The following is a 23,234-nucleotide window of genomic DNA, read 5'->3' on the forward strand; positions in this document are numbered from 1 at the left end:
CTTTTCTGTCTGCTGCAGTGTGGTTCTACGTTGTGAACTCTTTTCTATGTCTGCTGCAGTGTGGTTCTACGTTGTGAACTCTTTTCTGTCTGCTGCAGTGTGGTTCTATGTTGTGAACTCTTTTCTATGTCTGCTGCAGTGTGGTTCTACGTTGTGAACTCTTTTCTATGTCTGCTGCAGTGTGGTTCTATGTTGTGAACTCTTTTCTGTCTGCTGCAGTGTGGTTCTACGTTGTGAACTCTTTTCTGTCTGCTGCAGTGTGGTTCTATGTTGTGAACTCTTTTCTGTCTGCTGCAGTGTGGTTCTACGTTGTGAACTCTTTTCTATGTCTGCTGCAGTGTGGTTCTACGTTGTGAACTCTTTTCTGTCTGCTGCAGTGTGGTTCTACGTTGTGAACTCTTTTCTGTCTGCTGCAGTGTGGTTCTACGTTGTGAACTCTTTTCTGTCTGCTGCAGTGTGGTTCTACGTTGTGAACTCTTTTCTGTCTGCTGCAGTGTGGTTCTACGTTGTGAACTCTTTTCTGTCTGCTGCAGTGTGGTTCTACGTTGTGAACTCTTCTGTCTGCTGCAGTGTGGTTCTATGTTGTGAACTCTTTTCTGTCTGCTGCAGTGTGGTTCTACGTTGTGAACTCTTTTCTGTCTGCTGCAGTGTGGTTCTACGTTGTGAACTCTTTTCTATGTCTGCTGCAGTGTGGTTCTACGTTGTGAACTCTTTTCTGTCTGCTGCAGTGTGGTTCTACGTTGTGAACTCTTTTCTATGTCTGCTGCAGTGTGGTTCTACGTTGTGAACTCTTTTCTATGTCTGCTGCAGTGTGGTTCTACGTTGTGAACTCTTTTCTGTCTGCTGCAGTGTGGTTCTACGTTGTGAACTCTTTTCTATGTCTGCTGCAGTGTGGTTCTACGTTGTGAACTCTTTTCTGTCTGCTGCAGTGTGGTTCTACGTTGTGAACTCTTTTCTATGTCTGCTGCAGTGTGGTTCTACGTTGTGAACTCTTTTCTATGTCTGCTGCAGTGTGGTTCTACGTTGTGAACTCTTTTCTGTCTGCTGCAGTGTGGTTCTACGTTGTGAACTCTTTTCTGTCTGCTGCAGTGTGGTTCTACGTTGTGAACTCTTTTCTGTCTGCTGCAGTGTGGTTCTACGTTGTGAACTCTTTTCTGTCTGCTGCAGTGTGGTTCTACGTTGTGAACTCTTTTATGTCTGCTGCAGTGTGGTTCTACGTTGTGAACTCTTTTCTATGTCTGCTGCAGTGTGGTTCTACGTTGTGAACTCTTTTCTGTCTGCTGCAGTGTGGTTCTACGTTGTGAACTCTTTTATGTCTGCTGCAGTGTGGTTCTACGTTGTGAACTCTTTTCTATGTCTGCTGCAGTGTGGTTCTACGTTGTGAACTCTTTTCTGTCTGCTGCAGTGTGGTTCTACGTTGTGAACTCTTTTCTATGTCTGCTGCAGTGTGGTTCTACGTTGTGAACTCTTTTCTGTCTGCTGCAGTGTGATTCTATGTTGTGAACTCTTTTCTGTCTGCTGCAGTGTGGTTCTACGTTGTGAACTCTTTTCTGTCTGCTGCAGTGTGGTTCTACGTTGTGAACTCTTTTCTGTCTGCTGCAGTGTGGTTCTACGTTGTGAACTCTTTTCTGTCTGCTGCAGTGTGGTTCTACGTTGTGAACTCTTCTCTGTCTGCTGCAGTGTGGTTCTACGTTGTGAACTCTTTTCTATGTCTGCTGCAGTGTGGTTCTACGTTGGCATGGCTGGAGCCTTCTGCTTCATCCTGATTCAGCTGGTTCTGCTGATTGACTTCGCCCATTCCTGGAATGAATCCTGGGTGGAAAAGATGGAAGAGGGCAGTTCTCGCTGCTGGTATGCAGGTATGGTGACGGTGTGATTGGGAAAACTTTATATAATGGCAATCTGCTGCATTAGGGCTGCACGATATGGCCTAAAACCAATAACGCAGTATTTTTAGGCTTTATCGCGATACACAATATATATCTCGATAATCTGATTGCTCCTCTAAATCGATATATAAATGTTAAATTCAACCCTTTGATGCGTAAAATGGCACGAGTCTAATGATTGTGGCAGGCCCTTCTGTTGGATTGGAGATTCACATTGAAAAAGGGAGAACAGAATCCCAATCAAATGAAGTTCAGTGAACCTTTGACTTCAAAGCGGCTGCTTCGCTCACGAGCTTTTAAATCACCGATGGCACCAAGTCCTCCGTCTCCGCCTTCAGTGGGGGTCCCCTGGGGGTCTTAACTTTTCTCTCTCCACGCTCCGATGTGATCATTTCATACATGTCGGTGGAACAACATCGCGTATAATCGATATATCCCCCCGCTCGATGCTGCATATCTACCTTTTTCCCTGAAATGGAGATTGTTTTCAGCAAGGGGATTTTAATTCCAGTGGTTTTTTTGTTCTTATTTTGTTTATCTGTTTTAAATGGCTTGCTTCCTCTTTTTTGGAGGAAGTGTTTCTATATTTTTTCATAATTATTCTTTGCTTAGTACTATTACTACTAGTCCCCAAACTACGGCCTGCCTCCACATTTGGCCCGGCCCCTGAACAATACCAGACAAAAAAAACATTTTTTTTTCTTGTTATTTTCCTTTCCATACAGCACGAGTAGCCGGTGGGGGATCAATAATGGTACGGGATGCATTTAAGAGGGGTCATTAATTTTATCTTTTGTTTCCTAAAAATAATATTGATAGTGGAGAATATATTAATATTCTGAAGAAAAGCATCCTTCCTTTTGTTCGGGGCAATTTTAATGATGATCACATACGACCGGAAAGTTAATGTTCCCAGAAAGGGTTATTTAGTTATTATTTATTTTATTAATAGTGTTATTAATTGTTATCAGATTGTTCCATGTTTTAGCACAGGGGTCCCCAACCACCGGGCCGCGGCCTGGTACCGGTCCGTGAGGCATTTGTTACGAAAGAACAGATAATGTATACAATTTCCATTGTATCGATTATTAGCGTCTAAAAGGTGTTTTATTTTGAAAAACTACCGGATTTTCTCCAACGTAACAATCGCGTCTTGATACGTTGCTAAAAAAACAGCCGTGAACTCGCTAAAATTAATAAAAAGAAACAAAAGTCTTTGGAGAGCTTCTTTGCTAAGGAGAAAAGTCCTACTGAGGAGGAAGAAGAGGAGGAAGAAGAGGAGGTGATGACCTCCAAGAAGAGAAACCAGGACTAAGACTTAAAACTCGGGTTTTAACAGCTGATTAGCTCCGTTAACGAGCAATGAAGGGTTCAAACCTGCTTCTGCACATTGAGACCAGAACCCAGATTAAAAAACAAGAACCCGGATTAAAAGACAAGAATGTGGAATTTATGAAACAAAAAACCATGAAGGACGGAAGTAATTATTGGGACTACAATTTATGGGGAGTAGATATTGATATTAAATATTTATTTAATAGTTATTACAAGTGCATAATATAAAGTTTATTGGTAAGATTATATTCCTCTTTCTAAATTTAATTACCCCTCCCGGTCCGCAAAAGAATTGCCCGGCATGAATCCGGTCCGTGGCAAGAAAAAGGTTGGGGGGCGCTGTTTTAGAGGATTGTTCCATGTTTTAGAGGATTGTTCCATGTTTTAGAGGATTGTTCCATGTTTTAGAGGATTGTTCCATGTTTTAGAGGATTGTTCCATGTTTTAGAGGATTGTTCCATGTTTTAAAGGATTGTTCCATGTTTTAGAGGATTGTTCCATGTTTTAGAAGATTGTTCCATGTTTTAAAGGATTGTTCCATGTTTTAGAAGATTGTTCCATGTTTTAGAGGATTGATCCATGTTTTAGAAGATTGTTCCATGTTTTAGAGGATTGATCCGTGTTTTAAAGGATTGTTCCATGTTTTAAAGGATTGTTCCATGTTTTAGAGGATTATTCCATGTTTTAGAGGATTGTTCCATGTTTTAGAGGATTATTCCATGTTTTAGAGGATTGTTCCATGTTTTAGAAGATTGTTCCATGTTTTAAAGGATTGTTCCATGTTTTAGAGGATTGTTCCATGTTTTAAAGGATTGTTCCATGTTTTAGAGGATTGTTCCATGTTTTAGAAGATTGTTCCATGTTTTAAAGGATTGTTCCATGTTTTAGAAGATTGTTCCATGTTTTAGAGGATTGATCCATGTTTTAAAGGATTGTTCCATGTTTTAGAGGATTGTTCCATGTTTTAAAGGATTGTTCCATGTTTTAGAGGATTGTTCCATGTTTTAGAAGATTGTTCCATGTTTTAAAGGATTGTTCCATGTTTTAGAAGATTGTTCCATGTTTTAGAGGATTGATCCGTGTTTTAAAGGATTGTTCCATGTTTTAAAGGATTGTTCCATGTTTTAGAAGATTGTTCCGTGTTTTGGAGGATTGTTCCATGTTTTAGAGGATTGTTCCATGTTTTAGAGGATTGTTCCATGTTTTAGAGGATTGTTCCATGTTTTAGAGGATTGTTCCATGTTTTAAAGGATTGTTCCATGTTTTAGAGGATTGTTCCATGTTTTAGAAGATTGTTCCATGTTTTAAAGGATTGTTCCATGTTTTAGAAGATTGTTCCATGTTTTAGAGGATTGATCCATGTTTTAAAGGATTGTTCCATGTTTTAGAGGATTGTTCTGTGTTTTAGAGGATTGTTCCGTGTTTTAGAGGATTGTTCCGTGTTTTAGAGGATTGTTCCGTGTTTTAGAGGATTGTTCCGTGTTTTAGAGGATTGTTCCATGTTTTAGAGGATTGTTCCATGTTTTAGAGGATTGTTCCATGTTTTAGAGGATTATTCCATGTTTTAGAGGATTGTTCCATGTTTTAAAGGATTGTTCCATGTTTTAAAGGATTGTTCCATGTTTTAAAGGATTGTTCCATGTTTTAGAAGATTGTTCCATGTTTTAGAAGATTGTTCCATGTTTTAAAGGATTGTTCCATGTTTTAGAGGATTGTTCCGTGTTTTAGAGGATTATTCCATGTTTTAGAGGATTGTTCCATGTTTTAGAGGATTGTTCCATGTTTTAGAAGATTGTTCCATTTTTTAGAAGATTGTTCCATGTTTTAGAGGATTGTTCCATGTTTTAGAGGATTATTCCATGTTTTAGAGGATTGTTCCATGTTTTAGAAGATTGTTCCATGTTTTAAAGGATTGTTCCGTGTTTTAGAGGATTGTTCCGTGTTTTAGAGGATTGTTCCATGTTTTAGAGGATTGTTCCATGTTTTAAAAGATTGTTCCATGTTTTAGAAGATTGTTCCATGTTTTAAAGGATTGTTCCATGTTTTAGAAGATTGTTCCGTGTTTTAGAGGATTGTTCCATGTTTTAGAGGAATGTTCCGTGTTTTAGAGGATTGTTCCATGTTTTAGAAGATTGTTCCATGTTTTAGAGGATTGTTCCATGTTTTAGAGGATTATTCCATGTTTTAGAGGATTGTTCCATGTTTTAGAGGATTGTTCCATGTTTTAGAAGATTGTTCCATGTTTTAGAGGATTGTTCCATGTTTTAGAGGATTATTCCATGTTTTAGAGGATTGTTCCGTGTTTTAGAGGATTGTTCCGTGTTTTAGAGGATTGTTCCATGTTTTAGAGGATTGTTCCATGTTTTAGAGGATTGTTCCGTGTTTTAAAAGATTGTTCCATGTTTTAGAAGATTGTTCCATGTTTTAAAGGATTGTTCCATGTTTTAGAGGATTGTTCCATGTTTTAGAGGAATGTTCCGTGTTTTAGAGGATTGTTCCGTGTTTTAGAGGATTGTTCCGTGTTTTAGAGGATTGTTCCGTGTTTTAGAGGATTGTTCCGTGTTTTAAAGGATTGTTCCGTGTTTTAAAGGATTGTTCCGTGTTTTAGAGGATTGTTCCGTGTTTTAAAGGATTGTTCCGTGTTTTAGAGGATTGTTCCGTGTTTTAGAGGATTGTTCCATGTTTTAGAGGATTGTTCCATGTTTTAAAAGATTGTTCCATGTTTTAGAAGATTGTTCCATGTTTTAAAGGATTGTTCCATGTTTTAGAAGATTGTTCCGTGTTTTAGAGGATTGTTCCGTGTTTTAGAGGAATGTTCCGTGTTTTAGAGGATTGTTCCATGTTTTAGAAGATTGTTCCATGTTTTAGAGGATTGTTCCATGTTTTAGAGGATTATTCCATGTTTTAGAGGATTGTTCCATGTTTTAGAGGATTGTTCCATGTTTTAGAAGATTGTTCCGTGTTTTAGAGGATTGTTCCGTGTTTTAGAGGAATGTTCCGTGTTTTAGAAGATTGTTCCATGTTTTAAAGGATTGTTCCATGTTTTAGAAGATTGTTCCGTGTTTTAGAGGATTGTTCCATGTTTTAGAGGAATGTTCCGTGTTTTAGAGGATTGTTCCGTGTTTTAGAGGATTGTTCCGTGTTTTAGAGGATTGTTCCGTGTTTTAGAGGATTGTTCCGTGTTTTAAAGGATTGTTCCGTGTTTTAGAGGATTGTTCCGTGTTTTAGAGGATTGTTCCGTGTTTTAGAGGATTGTTCCGTGTTTTAGAGGATTGTTCCGTGTTTTAGAGGATTGTTCCGTGTTTTAGAGGATTGTTCCGTGTTTTAGAGGATTGTTCCGTGTTTTAGAGGATTGTTCCGTGTTTTAAAGGATTGTTCCGTGTTTTAGAGGATTGTTCCGTGTTTTAGAGGATTGTTCCATGTTTTAGAAGATTGTTCCGTGTTTTAGAAGATTGTTCCGTGTTTTAGAGGATTGTTCCGTGTTTTAGAGGATTGTTCCGTGTTTTAGAGGATTGTTCCGTGTTTTAGAGGATTATTCCATGTTTTAGAGGATTGTTCCGTGTTTTAGAGGATTGTTCCGTGTTTTAGAGGATTGTTCCTTGATGGAGGTCCTTCATGCGTCGCTGCAGCCATAAATCAAATGACTGAATGAGGATCGGTGCAAGTGGCCGATAAACGATCATTTCCTGCGGCGTGAGCGGCTTTGTTTGGAGGCGGGACGCAACAATGTTGTGGGAAAGTGGACGCTCATGCAGTGAACGATGACAGGCAGCTGTCAATCAAACCGGAAGGACAGAGCATCCAATCAGAAACGACCTTGTTTGTGTTGCTTGGGTGAAGGAGAGAAAGACCGAGAGAGAAAAGAGAGGAGCAGTTAACCCCATGCTGGTGTCGCTATGACTTTAAGAATTAAAATAAAATATGTAGCGGTGAGATATAAATGCAGGCACAGCCTCAATTTGCGTGATGCCGGATTTGAGATAAAAATGCGGTGCAATCCCGCACAATGTGGGACGCCTGGTCACCCTAAACATGAAGCCATCTCTGAACCTTAAATAGAGCGTTTTCTGCGTATCAGTGAAATGAAGTTCTGTTGTGTCTCCACAGCGCTGCTTTTGGCCACCACTGTGAACTACGCCTTGTCTCTGGTGTCTCTGGTCATTTTCTACATCTACTACACCCACTCTGATGGTTGCACTGAGAACAAGGTCTTCCTCAGCATCAACATGCTTTTGTGCATCACTGCCTCCATCGTGTCCGTCCTGCCTCAGATTCAGGTTCGGTGAGACACACACACACACACACACACACACACACACCTGTCTATAGACCAGTGGTTCTCAGATGGTGGGGGGCGCGGTGCGATGTCAGGGGGGGGCGCCTGTGACCACGGAGAAAATGTTTTTTTGCATTACGAGAGTAAAGTGTAATTGCACATCCACTCCAGTAGTTGGCAGTGGCGCCCTGATTGTCAGAGTGCGCGCAGGGAGGATTAACAGAAGGAGAGCGGTTGTAAACAATCTACGGTGGGAGAAGAAGAAAGACCTAACTTCCTCATTTTCTGTTGCAGACTAAAAAAAATGGTAATAAAGTTATTCTTTGTTGTAAGTTGATCTATATTTCTTTCTTTTTCGTATTTCTTTGTATGTTAATAAGGATACAAGAGTGTTTGTTTTTTTCGGGGGGGGGGGGGGGGGGGGGCGCGAAATGTTTTTTTCTTCCTAGGGGGGGCGCGACAGAAAATAATTGAGAAGCACTGCTATAGACAAAGCGTAGAACACAAACGGATAAAGCATGACTTGACACAAAACCATCTCAGACTTTCTAGTTAGCATCCTGATTACAGTTTTGACTAATTTCTAACTAGGTTATGACTGCAGAATGATTAAAATGCCTTAATCGATTTTAAATTGACAAGTAGAGAATAAGTAATTTGTACTTCTTCAGAATACTACAATGGTAAAATATTGTTTTCCCAAAATAATATCTCCCAGATATCACTTTTGCCAGACGATTTGACGACAGGTCTACAGACATTGAAAATGTTGTTTTGGAAAACGTGTGCATTAATTACAGATTTGCTTTGCAACTTGATGATTCCACGGATATTAGCAGACTTTCACAACTCTTGGCCAATGTGTGTTTTGTGGAGACGCGATCAGAGAAAACTTCCTATTTGGCAAGTAACTACCAAGTTACGACCGCAGCACCAGCACCACCCGCTGGTCAATGTTGGTGTCTTCGACCAAATAAACTGGAGAACAAGTCTGTGACAGACAAGCTGACAAATGTACTCGCCAAGTGGTTAGCGATGACCTGCAGGCCGGTAAGCATAGTGGAAGACGAGGGGTTAACAGGAAGTGCTGCAACCTGCGTTCATCATCCAAGCCTCCGTGCAGGACGGTGACAAACAAAACCAGAAATAACAAATACATTCGGCAAGTACTGCAGAATATAAATGATAGGACTGCGTCTGTCGGAACGGAATCTTCCTCTGGGATTAATACAGTTTTGTGATTCAAATAAAACAAGAATTGACTTTACTGTTTGTTATATATTAATCTTTTGATCTGCCACGATAATGTAATGAATTTAAATGAAAATGCATCAAGTTGAGGGCTTTTCTCTGCAATTTTCTGCTGAGATAAAAAAAATAGATTCATTAGATTCATCAATTACAGATGATGATTCATTAATTGCTCAGATGTTTTAATCGCGTTACAGCACTGCTGTGGTCGTGGAAAGAGAGTTAAAGGCTACGTCGTGGTTACGTGATGAGTGGTGTGCGACATCTCAGCTGAAGACAGAGCTCTGTGGGGGAGGAGCTTCGTGTGTGCATCTAAGCTGGGCCTGTGTGGAAGCTTTTTGTCCTGTAAGCTGTTCCAAGTTATTTACATAGAAAGCGTCACAAAGCTGCTGCATTTGGGCGTTTTGGCTTTTTGCAAGCTAAAACTCAGGACACCTCGCTGATGGTTTAGGTCGTTTTGTTAATTTGTCCTGTAGATAGTTATTTTATTAACGACCTCAAACCTCGTCATTTCCTTTTATCTGTAAAAGCTAAACGCTGCTGAGAACTTTATTTTGCCGAGAGGCTCACAACATTCCAGGTGGACAGGAGCCTGATGATGTTTTATTGTGCCTTCATTGAATCCGTCCTCACGTTCTCGGCTGTCTGTTGGCATGGTAACCTCGCCATCAAGAACAAAACCTGCCTGAGGAACATCGTCCGTGTAGCGTCGAAGGTAGCCGGGGTGAACTTCAGCAGTCTGGATGAAGAAAGCCAAGTCGATCCGCAGGAACACAAATCATCCCCTAAATCCGGAATACGAGCTGCTTCCACCGGGGGCTCGACTGGCACTCCCCCCGGTTACTAGAAACAGATACAAGTTCTCCTTTGTCCCGCTCTCCATCAGGGCCCTGAATGCCACAGAGGAGGCGACCCTGCCTGTGTTTGTGTGTGGACGTAACCGGTTTGATCTGTTTTCATCAGATAGAGTATATACCTTTACAAATGATGCTGCTCAGCTCGTTGTGTCTTGTGTGTCCCTTAAATGTTGTGGAATGTGTGTAACTGCTGTAAAACAAATTGCCCTCCGAGGGACAGGCCAATAGCAGTGAGGTGAACAGGTCTGCAGGTAACCTGTGGCACAAGTTTTGTTTGTGTTCAATAAAATAAGATTGGAACATTAAAGGTGTTGCTGTCAGTTACGGTAATTATAAAATCGGTATCGGCCGGTCAGGATTCAAAATTGGTGATTGAACAGAAAAGTTCAATCGGTGCACCCCTAGTATTTTGACAAAATAAGTTGATCGGACCAGAGTCTCGTTGATTTCATGGCCGCTGCCATCTTGTGAACGGAAATAGAGGATAACTTTCTTTAAAATGTCAAAACAACATAAATGATTGTATTTTGGCATGACAGGGAGAAAAAAGAAAGAGAGTCTAAACGTTGATGTGAATCACGCAGGAAAGTCTCATCTTGGTCAGAAACATGTTCAGGCCTTTGTGAATCCCGGCGATCATTAGTCCCTCGTCTACTAGATACACGACAAAAAGTAAAGTATTTGTGGGGTTTTTCTTTATAAATAAAGATAAGTTTTAATGCAGTACCTTCCTTTCTTTAAGTTCGAAAGGTTAGGAAAATTAAAATTAGATGCATTAAAACCAGCAATAACATTAAAAGTTTAGTTAAGAAAAAGTTGACAATCAGAAACCAGAGGACTGCGTTTGAGATGAAAGGCTTTGCTATCCTGAGGCTAATGGGTTAGCCAGGTTCTCTTCCCCTCTGTCCTAATACGTCTCAGGAAGTGTTCACTAATGATGAATGTCTTCTCTGTGAAGGAGTCCCAACCCAGGTCTGGCCTGCTGCAGTCCTCCCTGGTTACCCTTTACACCATGTACCTGACCTGGTCTGCCATGACCAACGAGCCCGGTAAGACAACGCTCGCGTCCTATAGTGTGGGTTTTATTCCTTTCTTTGTGAGTAGCAGTGAAGGTGCTGAAGTTACGTTGGGTTTGGCGTGAACCTTGCGCAGTGGTGTGTGTTTACTTGCACACGAGAAATCAAGATGGCGCCTCCTGCAGTCACCCTGGTTCCGTCATGCGCTCGGTTGTGTTTGCTTTTGTTCATTAACGTGCATCCGGCTCTTTTACCATTTGCTTTAGTTTCTGTTGCTGAGTTAGTCGGTTTTTTGGCCAAAAGAGTGAGACACCGGAGGAGAGGGACGCACGCCGGAGTGCTCGCACACGCCCTTACCCGCTGTCTTCCTCTCCAGTGTCCGCTCTCTCAGCAACAAGTTGGAAGCGCTGGCACTGCTGATGAGGAGAAACAAGGACTTTTCATCCTCTTGTGTTTCGTGCTTTGCGGAGGCGTGGCAGGTCCCGGGCGACGCCCTACACCACCTGGAGGGTTTTCGGCTCTTCCGTGTGGATTGTGACTCGGTGCTCTCTGACAAAACCAAAGGCGATGGAGTCTTTTTCTACATCAGCGACGGCTGTTCACCTGCTCTGGAATACTTCTTCTACACTGTAGGGGCGGCAGTGATCAGTAAATCGGTGGTTTGAATCCCGGCTCTGACTGTCCTTGGGCAAGACACTGAACCCCAAATGTCTCCCGGTGGGTCTGGCAGCACCTCGCATGGCAGCAGTCGCCCACTGGAGTGTGAATTTGAGCACCGCAAAGGTGGAAAAAGTGCTATAAGTGCCGTCCATTTAGCATTCACTGTAAACCGTTTTACTCCCTGCGTGAGTTTGCTTCGTTCATCCCGCCGGCCGACGTGCACGAGGCTCAACGTGCGCTCGCGGATGAGATTTTGTGTTTGGAGCGGACTTTCCCTGATTCTCTTGTTATTGTTCTTGGTGACTTTAACAAGGGAAATCTGAGCCAGGAACTACCCAAATACAGACAGTTTATTAAAGCCCCACCAGAGAGGAGAACACAACGGTGGGCGGGGCCTATCGCGCTGTACCACGTGGTCATCCACCTCATCCCAGCATACAGAGACTGAAGCTTGCTGAACCAGTAGCAAGCACAACCAAGATCTGGACCGGTGAGGCTGTTGAGGAGCTCCGCTCGTGTTTGGAGACGGCGGACTGGGACATATTCAGGGTTGCTACGGACAACCTGCACGAGGACACGGACACGGTGACCTCATGGATGATGAAGAATATATTTATTAGATCAAATGTATTACAGTACAAGTACAGTCAAACATCCTGTCTAAGAGGATGCGCTCTTCAGCCCTTGTTTCTTGTTTCCGTTGAAAGTCTACTGGTTTAGCAAGCTTCAGTCTTGTGACAACTGCCATCTTAAAAATTAAAACACTTGTTTTTATTTTCCTGAAGACATTTACCGAGTACTCTGTATGGTAAATAAGTCTGAAACGTCATATTATATCCATCACTCGTAAGGAAGCAGTCGTTGCTGCCGGTCGTTTTGAGAAATGGATGCCATGGGCGGCGTGTTTAACGTTTACGATGAAATCTTTTCGGACTGCCTTTGGCTATAAGTGTACCAAATGTCATGCTGGTACCACAAAATGCAGGACTGCTGTACTATTCGTCTTTGTAGAGCCGTCAGTCATTATTTACAACATTCGGTTTTCAGGTTTTTTCTCTCCTTGTGTCTCAGACAGGAGGTGCAACCCGAGCCTTCTTGGTATTGTTGGTCTGAATGGTACTAGTCCTGTTGCTCAGGACGCTGCAGTGCAGTGGTGGGACGCCCAGGGCATTGTGGGATTGCTTCTCTTCCTCATGTGCGTCCTCTATTCCAGGTAAGGCGAGCCCTTTAATTCTTCATAAAATGTGTATATATTTTTTATTAATAATTGTTTCTCCTTCATGAATATTAATGATAAACCTGCATGCTCACCGTAATTGTTTCATAAGAAAGTTCATAGTACCAACTCGCCTCTATTCTTCCTTTTACAATTTCTCCGTCAGTATTCGTAATTCATCCGCCACCCAGGTGAGCAAGCTGACTCTGACCAGTGATGAGTCGGCGCTCATCGAGGACGGGCCGCAGAGCGACAGCTCTGACCGGGGAAGTGGTCTAAGCAGAGCTCTGGATAATGAGAAGGATGGGGTCACGTACTCCTACTCTTTCTATCACTTCATGCTGTTCTTGGCCTCGCTCTACATCATGATGACACTCACCAATTGGTACAGGTAAGCTCCGTAAGTCAGAGGGCCTGCTGCTGTTACATTCCAGTACTGACGTAGTGGAAAACACAACCAAAGCCCTTAAATCGTAGTAGGAGAACAGTATAAGTGGTCCGAGGTACTCCGATGACAGGTAAAAAAAATCCTTTATTTGAAACGGGGTCTTCATCAGGTCATTCATGATCACTAAAACCTCGCAGGTGTGATTAAATACCTGAGACGGAATCACATGAATAAAAAGAAGAGCTACTGCAATGTGAAAGTTTCTGGAAAGATCAAACATCAGAGAGCACATATAGAGTGAGTCGTAACCAGGGCCGTCAGCAAACCGGGACAAGCAGGAACCACGTGTGCCGCTCCCGACCCACGCCGGATAATCCTCCACAACATCTATCTAGGCCGCAGCTCGATGATCGACTTTGTAGTCGTCTCACCGGACTTGCGGCCGCATGTCTTGGACACTCGGGTGAAGAGAGGGGCGGAGCTGTCAACCGATCACCACCTGGTGGTGAGTCAACTCCGATGGTGGGGGAGGATGCCGGACAGACCCGGCAGGCCCAAACGTATTGTGAGGGTCTGTTGGGAACGTCTGGCAGAATCTCCTGTCAGAAGGAGTTTTAACTCCCACAGTTTTAACTCCCACCTCCGGGAGAGGACCATGTACCGGGGGAGGCAGGGGACATTGAGTCCGAGTGGACTATGTACCGGGGGAGGCAGGGGACATTGAGTCAGAGTGGACCATGTACCGGGGGAGGTAGGGGACATTGAGTCAGAGTGGACCATGTACCGGGGGAGGTAGGGGACATTGAGTCAGAGTGGACCATGTACCGGGGGAGGCAGGGGACATTGAGTCAGAGTGGACCATGTACCGGGGGAGGCAGGGGACATTGAGTCCGAGTGGACCATGTACCGGGGAAGGCAGGGGACATTGAGTCCGAGTGGACCATGTACCGGGGGAGGCAGGGGACATCGAGTCAGAGTGGACTATGTACCGGGGGAGGCAGGGGACATTGAGTCTGAGTGGACCATGTACCGGGGGAGGCAGGGGACATTGAGTCTGAGTGGACTATGTACCGGGGGAGGCAGGGGACATTGAGTCTGAGTGGACCATGTACCAGGGGAGGCAGGGGACATTGAGTCCGAGTGGACCATGTACTGGGGGAGGCAGGGGACATTGAGTCTGAGTGGACTATGTACCGGGGGAGGCAGGGGACATTGAGTCTGAGTGGACTATGTACCGGGGGAGGCAGGGGACATTGAGTCTGAGTGGACCATGTACCAGGGGAGGCAGGGGACATTGAGTCCGAGTGGACCATGTACTGGGGGAGGCAGGGGACATTGAGGTGGTCGGTGCCTGTCGTGGCGGGAATCCCAGAACCTCTTGGTCGCCTTACCACCATGCAGGCAGCAGCATTGACGAAGGCGCCCTTCCCTCCTGTGACAAACGAAGCAGGCAGGGTCAAAACACGGGGAGGCGGGTGCAGGAGTGCTGGAGAGCAGGAAGCATCACTGACAATCTGGCAGTGAGCTGTGGCATGAGCAGAGGCTAAATGGAGTGCTGGTGCTCACAGGAGCACCGGGAGGTGAAGACGGGGAGGGTCAGTGGGGGAAGGACACCGGCCCGCCTCCAGGCGTGACACGTCTTGAGAATAAGTTGAATAAAGTTTGACTTATCTGACCGTTTCGTTTCACTTAATGCGCCTTTTGTATGAAAAAAGACGCGTTCATTGATGTTGTGCGAATTTGCGTCTTGTAACCAGGTCCGCCCTACGGTCGTGAAAATACGGTAATACCAACAGTCCGCTGAGGGGCTGGAAGTCAGGTGCTAATTAGTCGACTAGAAGTAATCGACAGAGTTCCCACCGTGGAGGTTTGAGTTGATGTTAAAAGTGCGTTATTCGTGGGTGACAAATTTAAAGTGTTAAACTACTTTATCGGGAGCTCCTGACGTAACCCTAAAAGCTTGGCAGGGTCAGCCTGCAGTTGCCCTCTCCACTATGAACCCTAAAAAACTAACTGAGGAGGTGCAATTCACGCTTCTCGGCTTTTACAAATAACTTATTCCCCAGCAAGCGTTGGAGCACTAATCAAGCGTGTTGAACGTGTTCATCTAAATCATAAGGAGATTAGAATGTCATGGATTTGGACTATTTGGAATCGTATGCGTATAATTAGTGCCGGTGATGTGCAGCGTTCCTCAGAGCAGCGTTCCTCAAAGCAGCGTTCCTCAGAGCGGCGTTCCTCAGAGCAGCGTTCCTCAGAGCAGCGTTCCTCAGAGCAGCGTTCCCCTAGAGCAGCGTTCCTCAGAGCAGCGTTCCTCAGAGCAGCGTTCCTCAGAGCGGCGTTCCTCAGAGCGGCGTTCCTCAGAGCAGCGTTCCTCAGAGCAGCGTTCCTCAGAGCGGCGTTCCTCAGAGCAGCGTTCCTCAGAGCAGCGTTCCCCTAGAGCAGCGTTCCTCAGAGCAGCGTTCCTCAGAGCAGCGTTCCTCAGAGCAGCGTTCCTCAGAGCAGCGTTCCTCAGAGCAGCGTTCCCCTAGAGCAGCGTTCCTCAGAGCAGCGTTCCTCAGAGCGGCGTTCCTCAGAGCGGCGTTCCTCAGAGCGGCGTTCCTCAGAGCAGCGTTCCTCAGAGCGGCGTTCCTCAGAGCGGCGTTCCTCAGAGCAGCGTTCCTCAGAGCAGCGTTCCTCAGAGCGGCGTTCCTCAGAGCGGCGTTCCTCAGAGCGGCGTTCCTCAGAGCGGCGTTCCTCAGAGCGGCGTTCCTCAGAGCGGCGTTCCTCAGAGCAGCGTTCCTCAGAGCAGCGTTCCTCAGAGCAGCGTTCCTCAGAGCAGCGTTCCTTTCAGAGCAGCGTTCCTTTCAGAGCAGCGTTCCTCAGAGCAGCGTTCCTCAGAGCAGCGTTCCTCAGAGCAGCGTTCCTTTCAGAGCAGCGTTCCTCAGAGCAGCGTTCCTTTCAGAGCAGCGTTCCTCAGAGCAGCGTTCCTCAGAGCGGCGTTCCTCAGAGCGGCGTTCCTTTCAGAGCGGCGTTCCTCAGAGCGGCGTTCCTCAGAGCGGCGTTCCTTTCAGAGCGGCGTTCCTCAGAGCGGCGTTCCTCAGAGCGGCGTTCCTTTCAGAGCGGCGTTCCTCAGAGCGGCGTTCCTTTCAGAGCGGCGTTCCTTTCAGAGCAGCGTTCCTCAGAGCAGCGTTCCTCAGAGCGGCGTTCCTTTCAGAGCAGCGTTCCTCAGAGCAGCGTTCCTCAGAGCGGCGTTCCTTTCAGAGCAGCGTTCCTCAGAGCAGCGTTCCTCAGAGCAGCGTTCCTCAGAGCAGCGTTCCTTTCAGAGCAGCGTTCCTTTCAGAGCAGCGTTCCTCAGAGCAGCGTTCCTCAGAGCAGCGTTCCTCAGAGCAGCGTTCCTCAGAGCAGCGTTCCTTTCAGAGCAGCGTTCCTCAGAGCAGCGTTCCTCAGAGCGGCGTTCCTCAGAGCGGCGTTCCTTTCAGAGCGGCGTTCCTCAGAGCGGCGTTCCTCAGAGCGGCGTTCCTTTCAGAGCGGCGTTCCTCAGAGCGGCGTTCCTCAGAGCGGCGTTCCTTTCAGAGCGGCGTTCCTCAGAGCGGCGTTCCTTTCAGAGCGGCGTTCCTTTCAGAGCAGCGTTCCTCAGAGCAGCGTTCCTCAGAGCGGCGTTCCTTTCAGAGCAGCGTTCCTCAGAGCGGCGTTCCTTTCAGAGCAGCGTTCCTCAGAGCAGCGTTCCTCAGAGCAGCGTTCCTCAGAGCAGCGTTCCTTTCAGAGCAGCGTTCCTTTCAGAGCAGCGTTCCTCAGAGCAGCGTTCCTCAGAGCAGCGTTCCTCAGAGCAGCGTTCCTTTCAGAGCAGCGTTCCTCAGAGCAGCGTTCCTCAGAGCAGCGTTCCTTTCAGAGCAGCGTTCCTCAGAGCAGCGTTCCTCAGAGCAGCGTTCCTTTCAGAGCAGCGTTCCTCAGAGCAGCGTTCCTTTCAGAGCAGCGTTCCTCAGAGCGGCGTTCCTTTCAGAGCGGCGTTCCTCAGAGCGGCGTTCCTCAGAGCGGCGTTCCTTTCAGAGCGGCGTTCCTCAGAGCGGCGTTCCTTTCAGAGCGGCGTTCCTTTCAGAGCGGCGTTCCTCAGAGCAGCGTTCCTCAGAGCGGCGTTCCTTTCAGAGCAGCGTTCCTCAGAGCGGCGTTCCTCAGAGCGGCGTTCCTCAGAGCGGCGTTCCTTTCAGAGCAGCGTTCCTCAGAGCAGCGTTCCTCAGAGCGGCGTTCCTTTCAGAGCGGCGTTCCTCAGAGCGGCGTTCCTCAGAGCGGCGTTCCTCAGAGCGGCGTTCCTTTCAGAGCAGCGTTCCTCAGAGCGGCGTTCCTCAGAGCGGCGTTCCTCAGAGCGGCGTTCCTCAGAGCGGCGTTCCTCAGAGCGGCGTTCCTCAGAGCAGCGTTCCTCAGAGCAGCGTTCCTCAGAGCGGCGTTCCTCAGAGCGGCGTTCCTCAGAGCGGCGTTCCTCAGAGCGGCGTTCCTCAGAGCAGCGTTCCTCAGAGCAGCGTTCCTCAGAGCGGCGTTCCTCAGAGCGGCGTTCCTCAGAGCGGCGTTCCTCAGAGCGGCGTTCCTTTCAGAGCGTCTATCTGCCCTGAACTCTGTTCTTACTTTGCCATTGCAATGCCACAATTCATGCACATTTAATACAAATTCAAGTATACACTGCGTATACTTTGATTTTTGTTGTGGACTGTATATTATACTAATATACAATGTACTGTACATAATATATGGTGTAACCTTTACTTGTAAATGAAGTCTGGACTCCGATCCGTCAGAACAAAGGTCTCAATGACTTTGTTGTTGAAGTCTTCCTGATCTTCTCTGATTTTGAAAAGTCTCTCCGTCTCAATGGACGTAATCGTTGTTTGAATGGAGCGGCTTGTCTTCCGTCCCGCGTTTGAAGCAGCATCGGTCTTCCGTTATTGATGATTTCTTTCTTGTTTTGGCTGAAAGTGCGGTTTTGAGAGGTTCTTTAGCTTTGATAGCATCTGCATCTTCCGTTGTTCCGGTGAAAACACTTCCTCGTTTTGAACTCGCGTATTTCTTCTTAACTCGCATATTTAGTTGATGGAATAGTACCTCTTCCTCTGTCTTCAGGAAGAGGTACTGTAATGTTTCACTCTGGATTTATATCATCCGGTCTTTGACGAGAGCAGACGTTCTTTTTTCCCTCCCTGCTCCTTTCGTCCCTGCTTGCATTCTTTGTCTCGTCTGTCTGCTTTCCAGGACCCGCTGCGTGCTGACCTCTGGTCACTAAATCATGGAATTGATTAGCTGGTCTCATAGTGCGATTGATCACATTTCTTCACCCAAGCATGGGACTCTGAGGGGGGGGGGGACCCATCTGTCCAGACGGGACCCACGCAGCAGGCTACACCATCCCTGGAGAAATGGAGAGTGGTCTGTCTCACGGTCCTCTCTGTAGAGGACACTGAAGATATTTGGCTGTTTGGCTTATTGGTGGGGGCGGGGCATCTGCTAATTGGGATGGGAGTTGCCCTGGTGTACCTGAAAGTCTCCAAGATGGCGGCCTTCAAAGTTCTGGATGAATTGACCATGGATCTAAAAGTGCTCTTCGGTGCTCTGGGGGACCGTGTGGTGGCTCGAATCGAGGACCTGGGCCAGAGCTCAGGGATCGATCCGGGGAGGACCGGCAGAAACTGGATCCCATCCTGCCCCAGCAGGTAGAACTGTATCACAGATCTCCGGACTGAGTCCTGTCTTGGAGGGACTGAAGTCTCGCCTTGGAACATGAAACGAGGACTAACTGAGGACCAGTTGTGTATTTGGATTAAGCTAAAGTTTCATTTGGGCTGAATATTGGATCTATTGTGTCTCCGGCGCCGGCATCGCCTCACCTCTCATCTTTCGCTTGTATTTGAACAGGAAATACTAAAACACTGATTCAGTGATTTTCTTACCGGTAAATGATTAAAGAAATTTACAGATCAGACAAATTGTACATCAAATAATATTTACTTTATCATTTGATTTTTTTACTTCTCATGATGACACAGGTGAACAACAGTAAACACAAAGTTCCCAAAAGGAGTATGCAGCAGCAAAAGGCTGATTAACGCCTACCCCCTTTCAGAATAGTATGTGATCCGATACCATCTAGCAATCGGTTTCACAGAAATAGGACAAATACGCATTTAATACTACAAGTCATGTTCACGAGAGATGCAGACAATTCAACCAATCAAACGGAAGCAAGACGCAAGGGCTTCTTAGAAATGCTCCTCTTAGACAGGATGTGTGACTGTACTTGTACTGTTATACACGCTACTGTGTGACTGTACTTGTACTGTTATACACGCTACTGTGTGACTGTACTTGTACTGTTATACACGCTACTGTGTGACTGTACTTGTACTGTAATACATGCTACTGTGTGACTGTACTTGTACTGTTATACACGCTACTGTGTGACTGTCTAATAAATATATTCATCAAAAAGAAACAAAAACAGTGTCAAGGCTGTCTGCACAACGAGGTAGCATCCGATCATCTGAACTCACGGAGGACAGGGAGTGTCCAGTTCTGAGAACACTGAGTTCAAGGTCAAATGAAGACAGCAAACCAATCATGATCAATCATAATACACGTGTGGGTGACTAATATGTGGATCAAAGACTTTCTTTCATCTGACGTGTCTGCCTGTTGTCTGTGCTCTTTGTGCTCTTTGCAGCTCCGATGCTGACTACGACGCCATGACCAGTAAATGGCCGTCGGTGTGGGTGAAGATCTGCTCTAGCTGGATCTGCATCGCCCTCTACGTGTGGACGCTGGTGGCTCCACTGGTCCTGGTCAACAGAGACTTCGACTGAGAACACAGTTCGGCTCACAGTCACGTTAATGTTCTCCTTCAGCTGCGAGTTGTTGTATCGCTCAGTAGGCCAGTAGGGGGCGAACGTAGAACTCCTACTTGGTACCATTCTTTTCTGGAGGAACATCATTATTAGGAATGTCCCGATCAGGTTTTCTTTGCCCCCCGAGTCAGAGTCATTTCATTTTCAACCCGTCCCGATCCGATACTTCTATAATACATAAAAAAAATAAAGACGAGTGAAACACGGATCCAGGATGTCCCTTACTTTTTATTTTAATCATCTTATTTCAACGTTTAACTCTTAAACAGAGCACTTCTGTGGTGTCGCTTGAACATTAAACAAATCAAATACTTTGTTCACTTTGGACTTGGACTAGTGCAACAGGAAATACTAAATAAGAATATTTAAAATAAAATGAACAGCAGCTCAATCGCAGGTTGTTGTCGTTCGCTTCAGAATGCTTCCACAGCGCAGACAAAGTCGCACGACGAGCTTCAAGCCGCTTCCCTGTTTAGCATCATCCAACCAATAGCGTCACAGGAAGTGATGTCATGCAGCAGTAGAGAGGTCTCACTCTGTGCCACAGCGTAACTCCAGATCTGATAAAAACAATCATGACTATAACGATCCATAAATATCCTGAACGGGAGATAACGTCCGATTCAAGAGCTCTGATCACGAGATCGGATCGGGACATCCCTAATCATCATGTAGCGGTTATCCATACTTTTGCTGTTTGTAAATATATTTATGTGTATTCCTAAAGAATGGTAATGTGTTTCTCTTCTAAACAGTGTTGCATGCTTTTCCTTTATTGATATATTTATATACAGTGGAACCTTGGTTCTCAAACGACTCGGTAGTCGAACAAGTCGTTTTTCGACCCAAAAAATGATGTTTAATTGCCTCGGAAGTCGAACAGATTTTCGGAATTCCAACACGAATGGAGCAGAGACGAATCGAAGACGCGCAGACAAAGGCGGAGTCTACCCGAGCAGGTTCAGGGCGAGCTGACCTGCCGTCGGAGAAGGACTGGGAAGATTGTTCGCTTCGTGTGCGTGTTGTTTCAGATGTATTATTTTTAGCTCTTTAGGATTAGGATTAGCTTCTCCTTAGTCATAGATCCAAAGAAAGGCAGCAGTAACACGACTGGAAAAGAAAAGAGGAAAGCAGTGAGAACAACGTTGAATTAAAGAAGGAAATAATCACCAAGTATGAAAATGGCGTCCGTGTCGGATCTGCTGCAGTGCGGGATGGAGGAATCAACCATTACTATAGAAAACTGACCTGAGGAGAAAGAGCAGGAGTAAAACCCAGGAGGGCAGTTACCCAGTCATTTGATGGAGGAATAGCCCCTCCCCTTCCTTCTGTCCCTCCCGGCACGCAGCCCGTTCGCGTGTGAGTGTGCTTTTATCCGGTGCGTGGGAACGGATTCGTCTAGTTTACACTATTTATTGTGGGAAATAGACTTTCGGTTTTCAAACAGTATTACGGAAGGAGTTATGTTGAGCGGAGGTTCCGCTGTATCTGTGCTATTGATCGTGGCTTTGGCAGTGAATCTGTGCTATTGATCGTGGCTTTGGCAGTGAATCTGTGCTATTGATCGTGGCTTTGGCAGTGAATCTGTGCTATTGATCGTGGCTTTGGCAGTGAATCTGTGGTCAGCAGCGGTGAAGTTGAGTTCTTTATTAGCAGGACTGAGAGATATGACGAGTACAGCGACTCACTCAGGAAAGCAGTGCTGTGTAGTGTCAGTGATATTACATTTACTATTAGATATATTTGTTTAGTCGTTACATAAGCCAGAACATGTACACAACAAACACTCTGCTGTTGTGACTTGGAAATGAAAATAGACTAGTAAACTTAAATTAGTCTGGCATTTATAAGCATTGCATGTAGTTTATTATGGGCATGTGGCTGTACATGTATTCTCATCTGTGTCTGTCGTGAGCTTTTATTAATGTGTTAAAGTATTGGAAATCCTTCAATAAAATTGATTAAAGAAACGGTCTGTTTTGGCTCATGGGTCGTGTTCTGTAGCAGAGAGTTTTTCAACCATCGTTGGTTGAGCGGGTCGTCTCACGACTCCAATCGGCTCTGACTGTCCACATCTCGAGGACATCTCTCAGGAACTGGGGACAAGAGGTAGTTCAGACCGTACGCATACCCGTCAACCTCCAAGGCTCCGTGGCCTTACAAAATACAAAATAATCGTACAGCATATATTTTTTTCAAATGCGTTTATGTACATAGTTGGACATTATTAATTATGATACAGTTTAATATTTGATATTTTACACTTGTTTCGTTATATTCTTCTATACACACGAAGTACATGCTTAATAAATGATGTAAAGGAGCAAAATGAGCATCCATTGATCGATAGGTGGCTCTTTGTATCAAAATGTGTCTTTAGATCATAGAAACCGGAGGCAGCTATTTCCACGTCTTTTTTGCAGCAACACAATCTGAATATTTCACACCTTTCTTTGAAGCTTGTATCGATCCCTCGTATCGTCCTGACATTTGCTCCCACTCTTTGTGATGTTTGCTTCTTCCACATAACTTAATTCAGGTTCGGACATCGCGACTTGATTGTATCCAAAAAAAGATTCAAACCACGTTGTACTGCGCTTTCGTGGTGATGAAATATATTCATCATATTATAACGGTGGGAGAAGAAGACCTGACTTCCTCATTTTGCTAAAAGTACAATTCTTTTTTCATTTTGGTTTTTGAGGTTAAAGTGTTTTATATTTTGTGCTCCCTAGTTAATGTTACTGATCAATTTTGATTTATTATTATTTATTGATGTTATTTAATTGTATAAATTGTAGTTTAAGGATTAAAATGTCAGGCAAATTGATGCACTTCATATATTTTCTGTTGCAGACTAAAAAAATGGTAAAGTTATTCTTTGTTGTAAGTTGATCTATATTTCTTTCTTTTTCATATTTATTTGTATGTTAATAAGGATACAAGAGTGTTTTTATTTAATTATTTATTTTGGGGGGGGCGTGACATAAAATAATTGAGAAGCACTGCCGTACAGAGATGATTATCCCGTATTGCCCCACTAGAACCCTGCGGTCCCAAAACGCTGGCCTGCTCGTGGTTCCAAAAATGTCCAAGAGCAGACAGGGGGCGGAGCTTATAGTTAATCAATACAATAATCAATCTGCTGTCATTAGGCAGCACTGGTGGCTTAACATCATGACACACTAAGCTCCTCCCCCTTTATCTGGTTATTCATGTTATAAATATATGTCAGTAATCTCTCTCTCTCTTCCTGTAGTCTTGTTCGCTCTCTCCCTCTGTTTGTCCCTCTCTCTCTTTCAGGTCCTTCTGTCCGTGGTGCTGCAGAACCTGGACCTGTGTCCCTCACCGCTGATGTCCATATCGCTAGCATTAGCATTTATAGCTTTATATCGCTAGCATTAGCATTTATAGCTTTATACATTTAGTTTTTGTCTGCTCCTGCTCTGTCTCGCCCCCCCCCCCCCCCCCCCCCCCGCC

At 45.2% G+C, this 23,234-nt stretch overlaps 1 protein-coding gene across 2 annotated transcripts in view; it reads left to right on the forward strand.

Annotated features, from left to right (window-relative positions):
• LOC137909007 (serine incorporator 1-like) overlaps positions 1-21,729 on the forward strand; it is a 30,353-nt gene extending 8,624 nt beyond the window's left edge. The window contains exons 5-10 of one of the 2 annotated variants that reach the window (XM_068753408.1): positions 1,722-1,859; positions 7,332-7,501; positions 10,567-10,657; positions 12,356-12,497; positions 12,667-12,891; positions 19,574-21,729. In XM_068753408.1, the coding sequence (XP_068609509.1) occupies positions 1,722-1,859; positions 7,332-7,501; positions 10,567-10,657; positions 12,356-12,497; positions 12,667-12,891; positions 19,574-19,712 (905 nt within the window). In that variant the 3' untranslated portion in view covers positions 19,713-21,729. The remainder of the gene's footprint in view (positions 1-1,721; positions 1,860-7,331; positions 7,502-10,566; positions 10,658-12,355; positions 12,498-12,666; positions 12,892-19,573) is intronic. The other variant, XM_068753409.1, reaches the window with a different exon arrangement.
• Positions 21,730-23,234: the final 1,505 nt, after the last annotated feature.

Source organism: Brachionichthys hirsutus, chromosome 20 (assembly GCF_040956055.1).
Source record: "Brachionichthys hirsutus isolate HB-005 chromosome 20, CSIRO-AGI_Bhir_v1, whole genome shotgun sequence".
Lineage (NCBI taxonomy): Eukaryota > Metazoa > Chordata > Actinopteri > Lophiiformes > Brachionichthyidae > Brachionichthys > Brachionichthys hirsutus.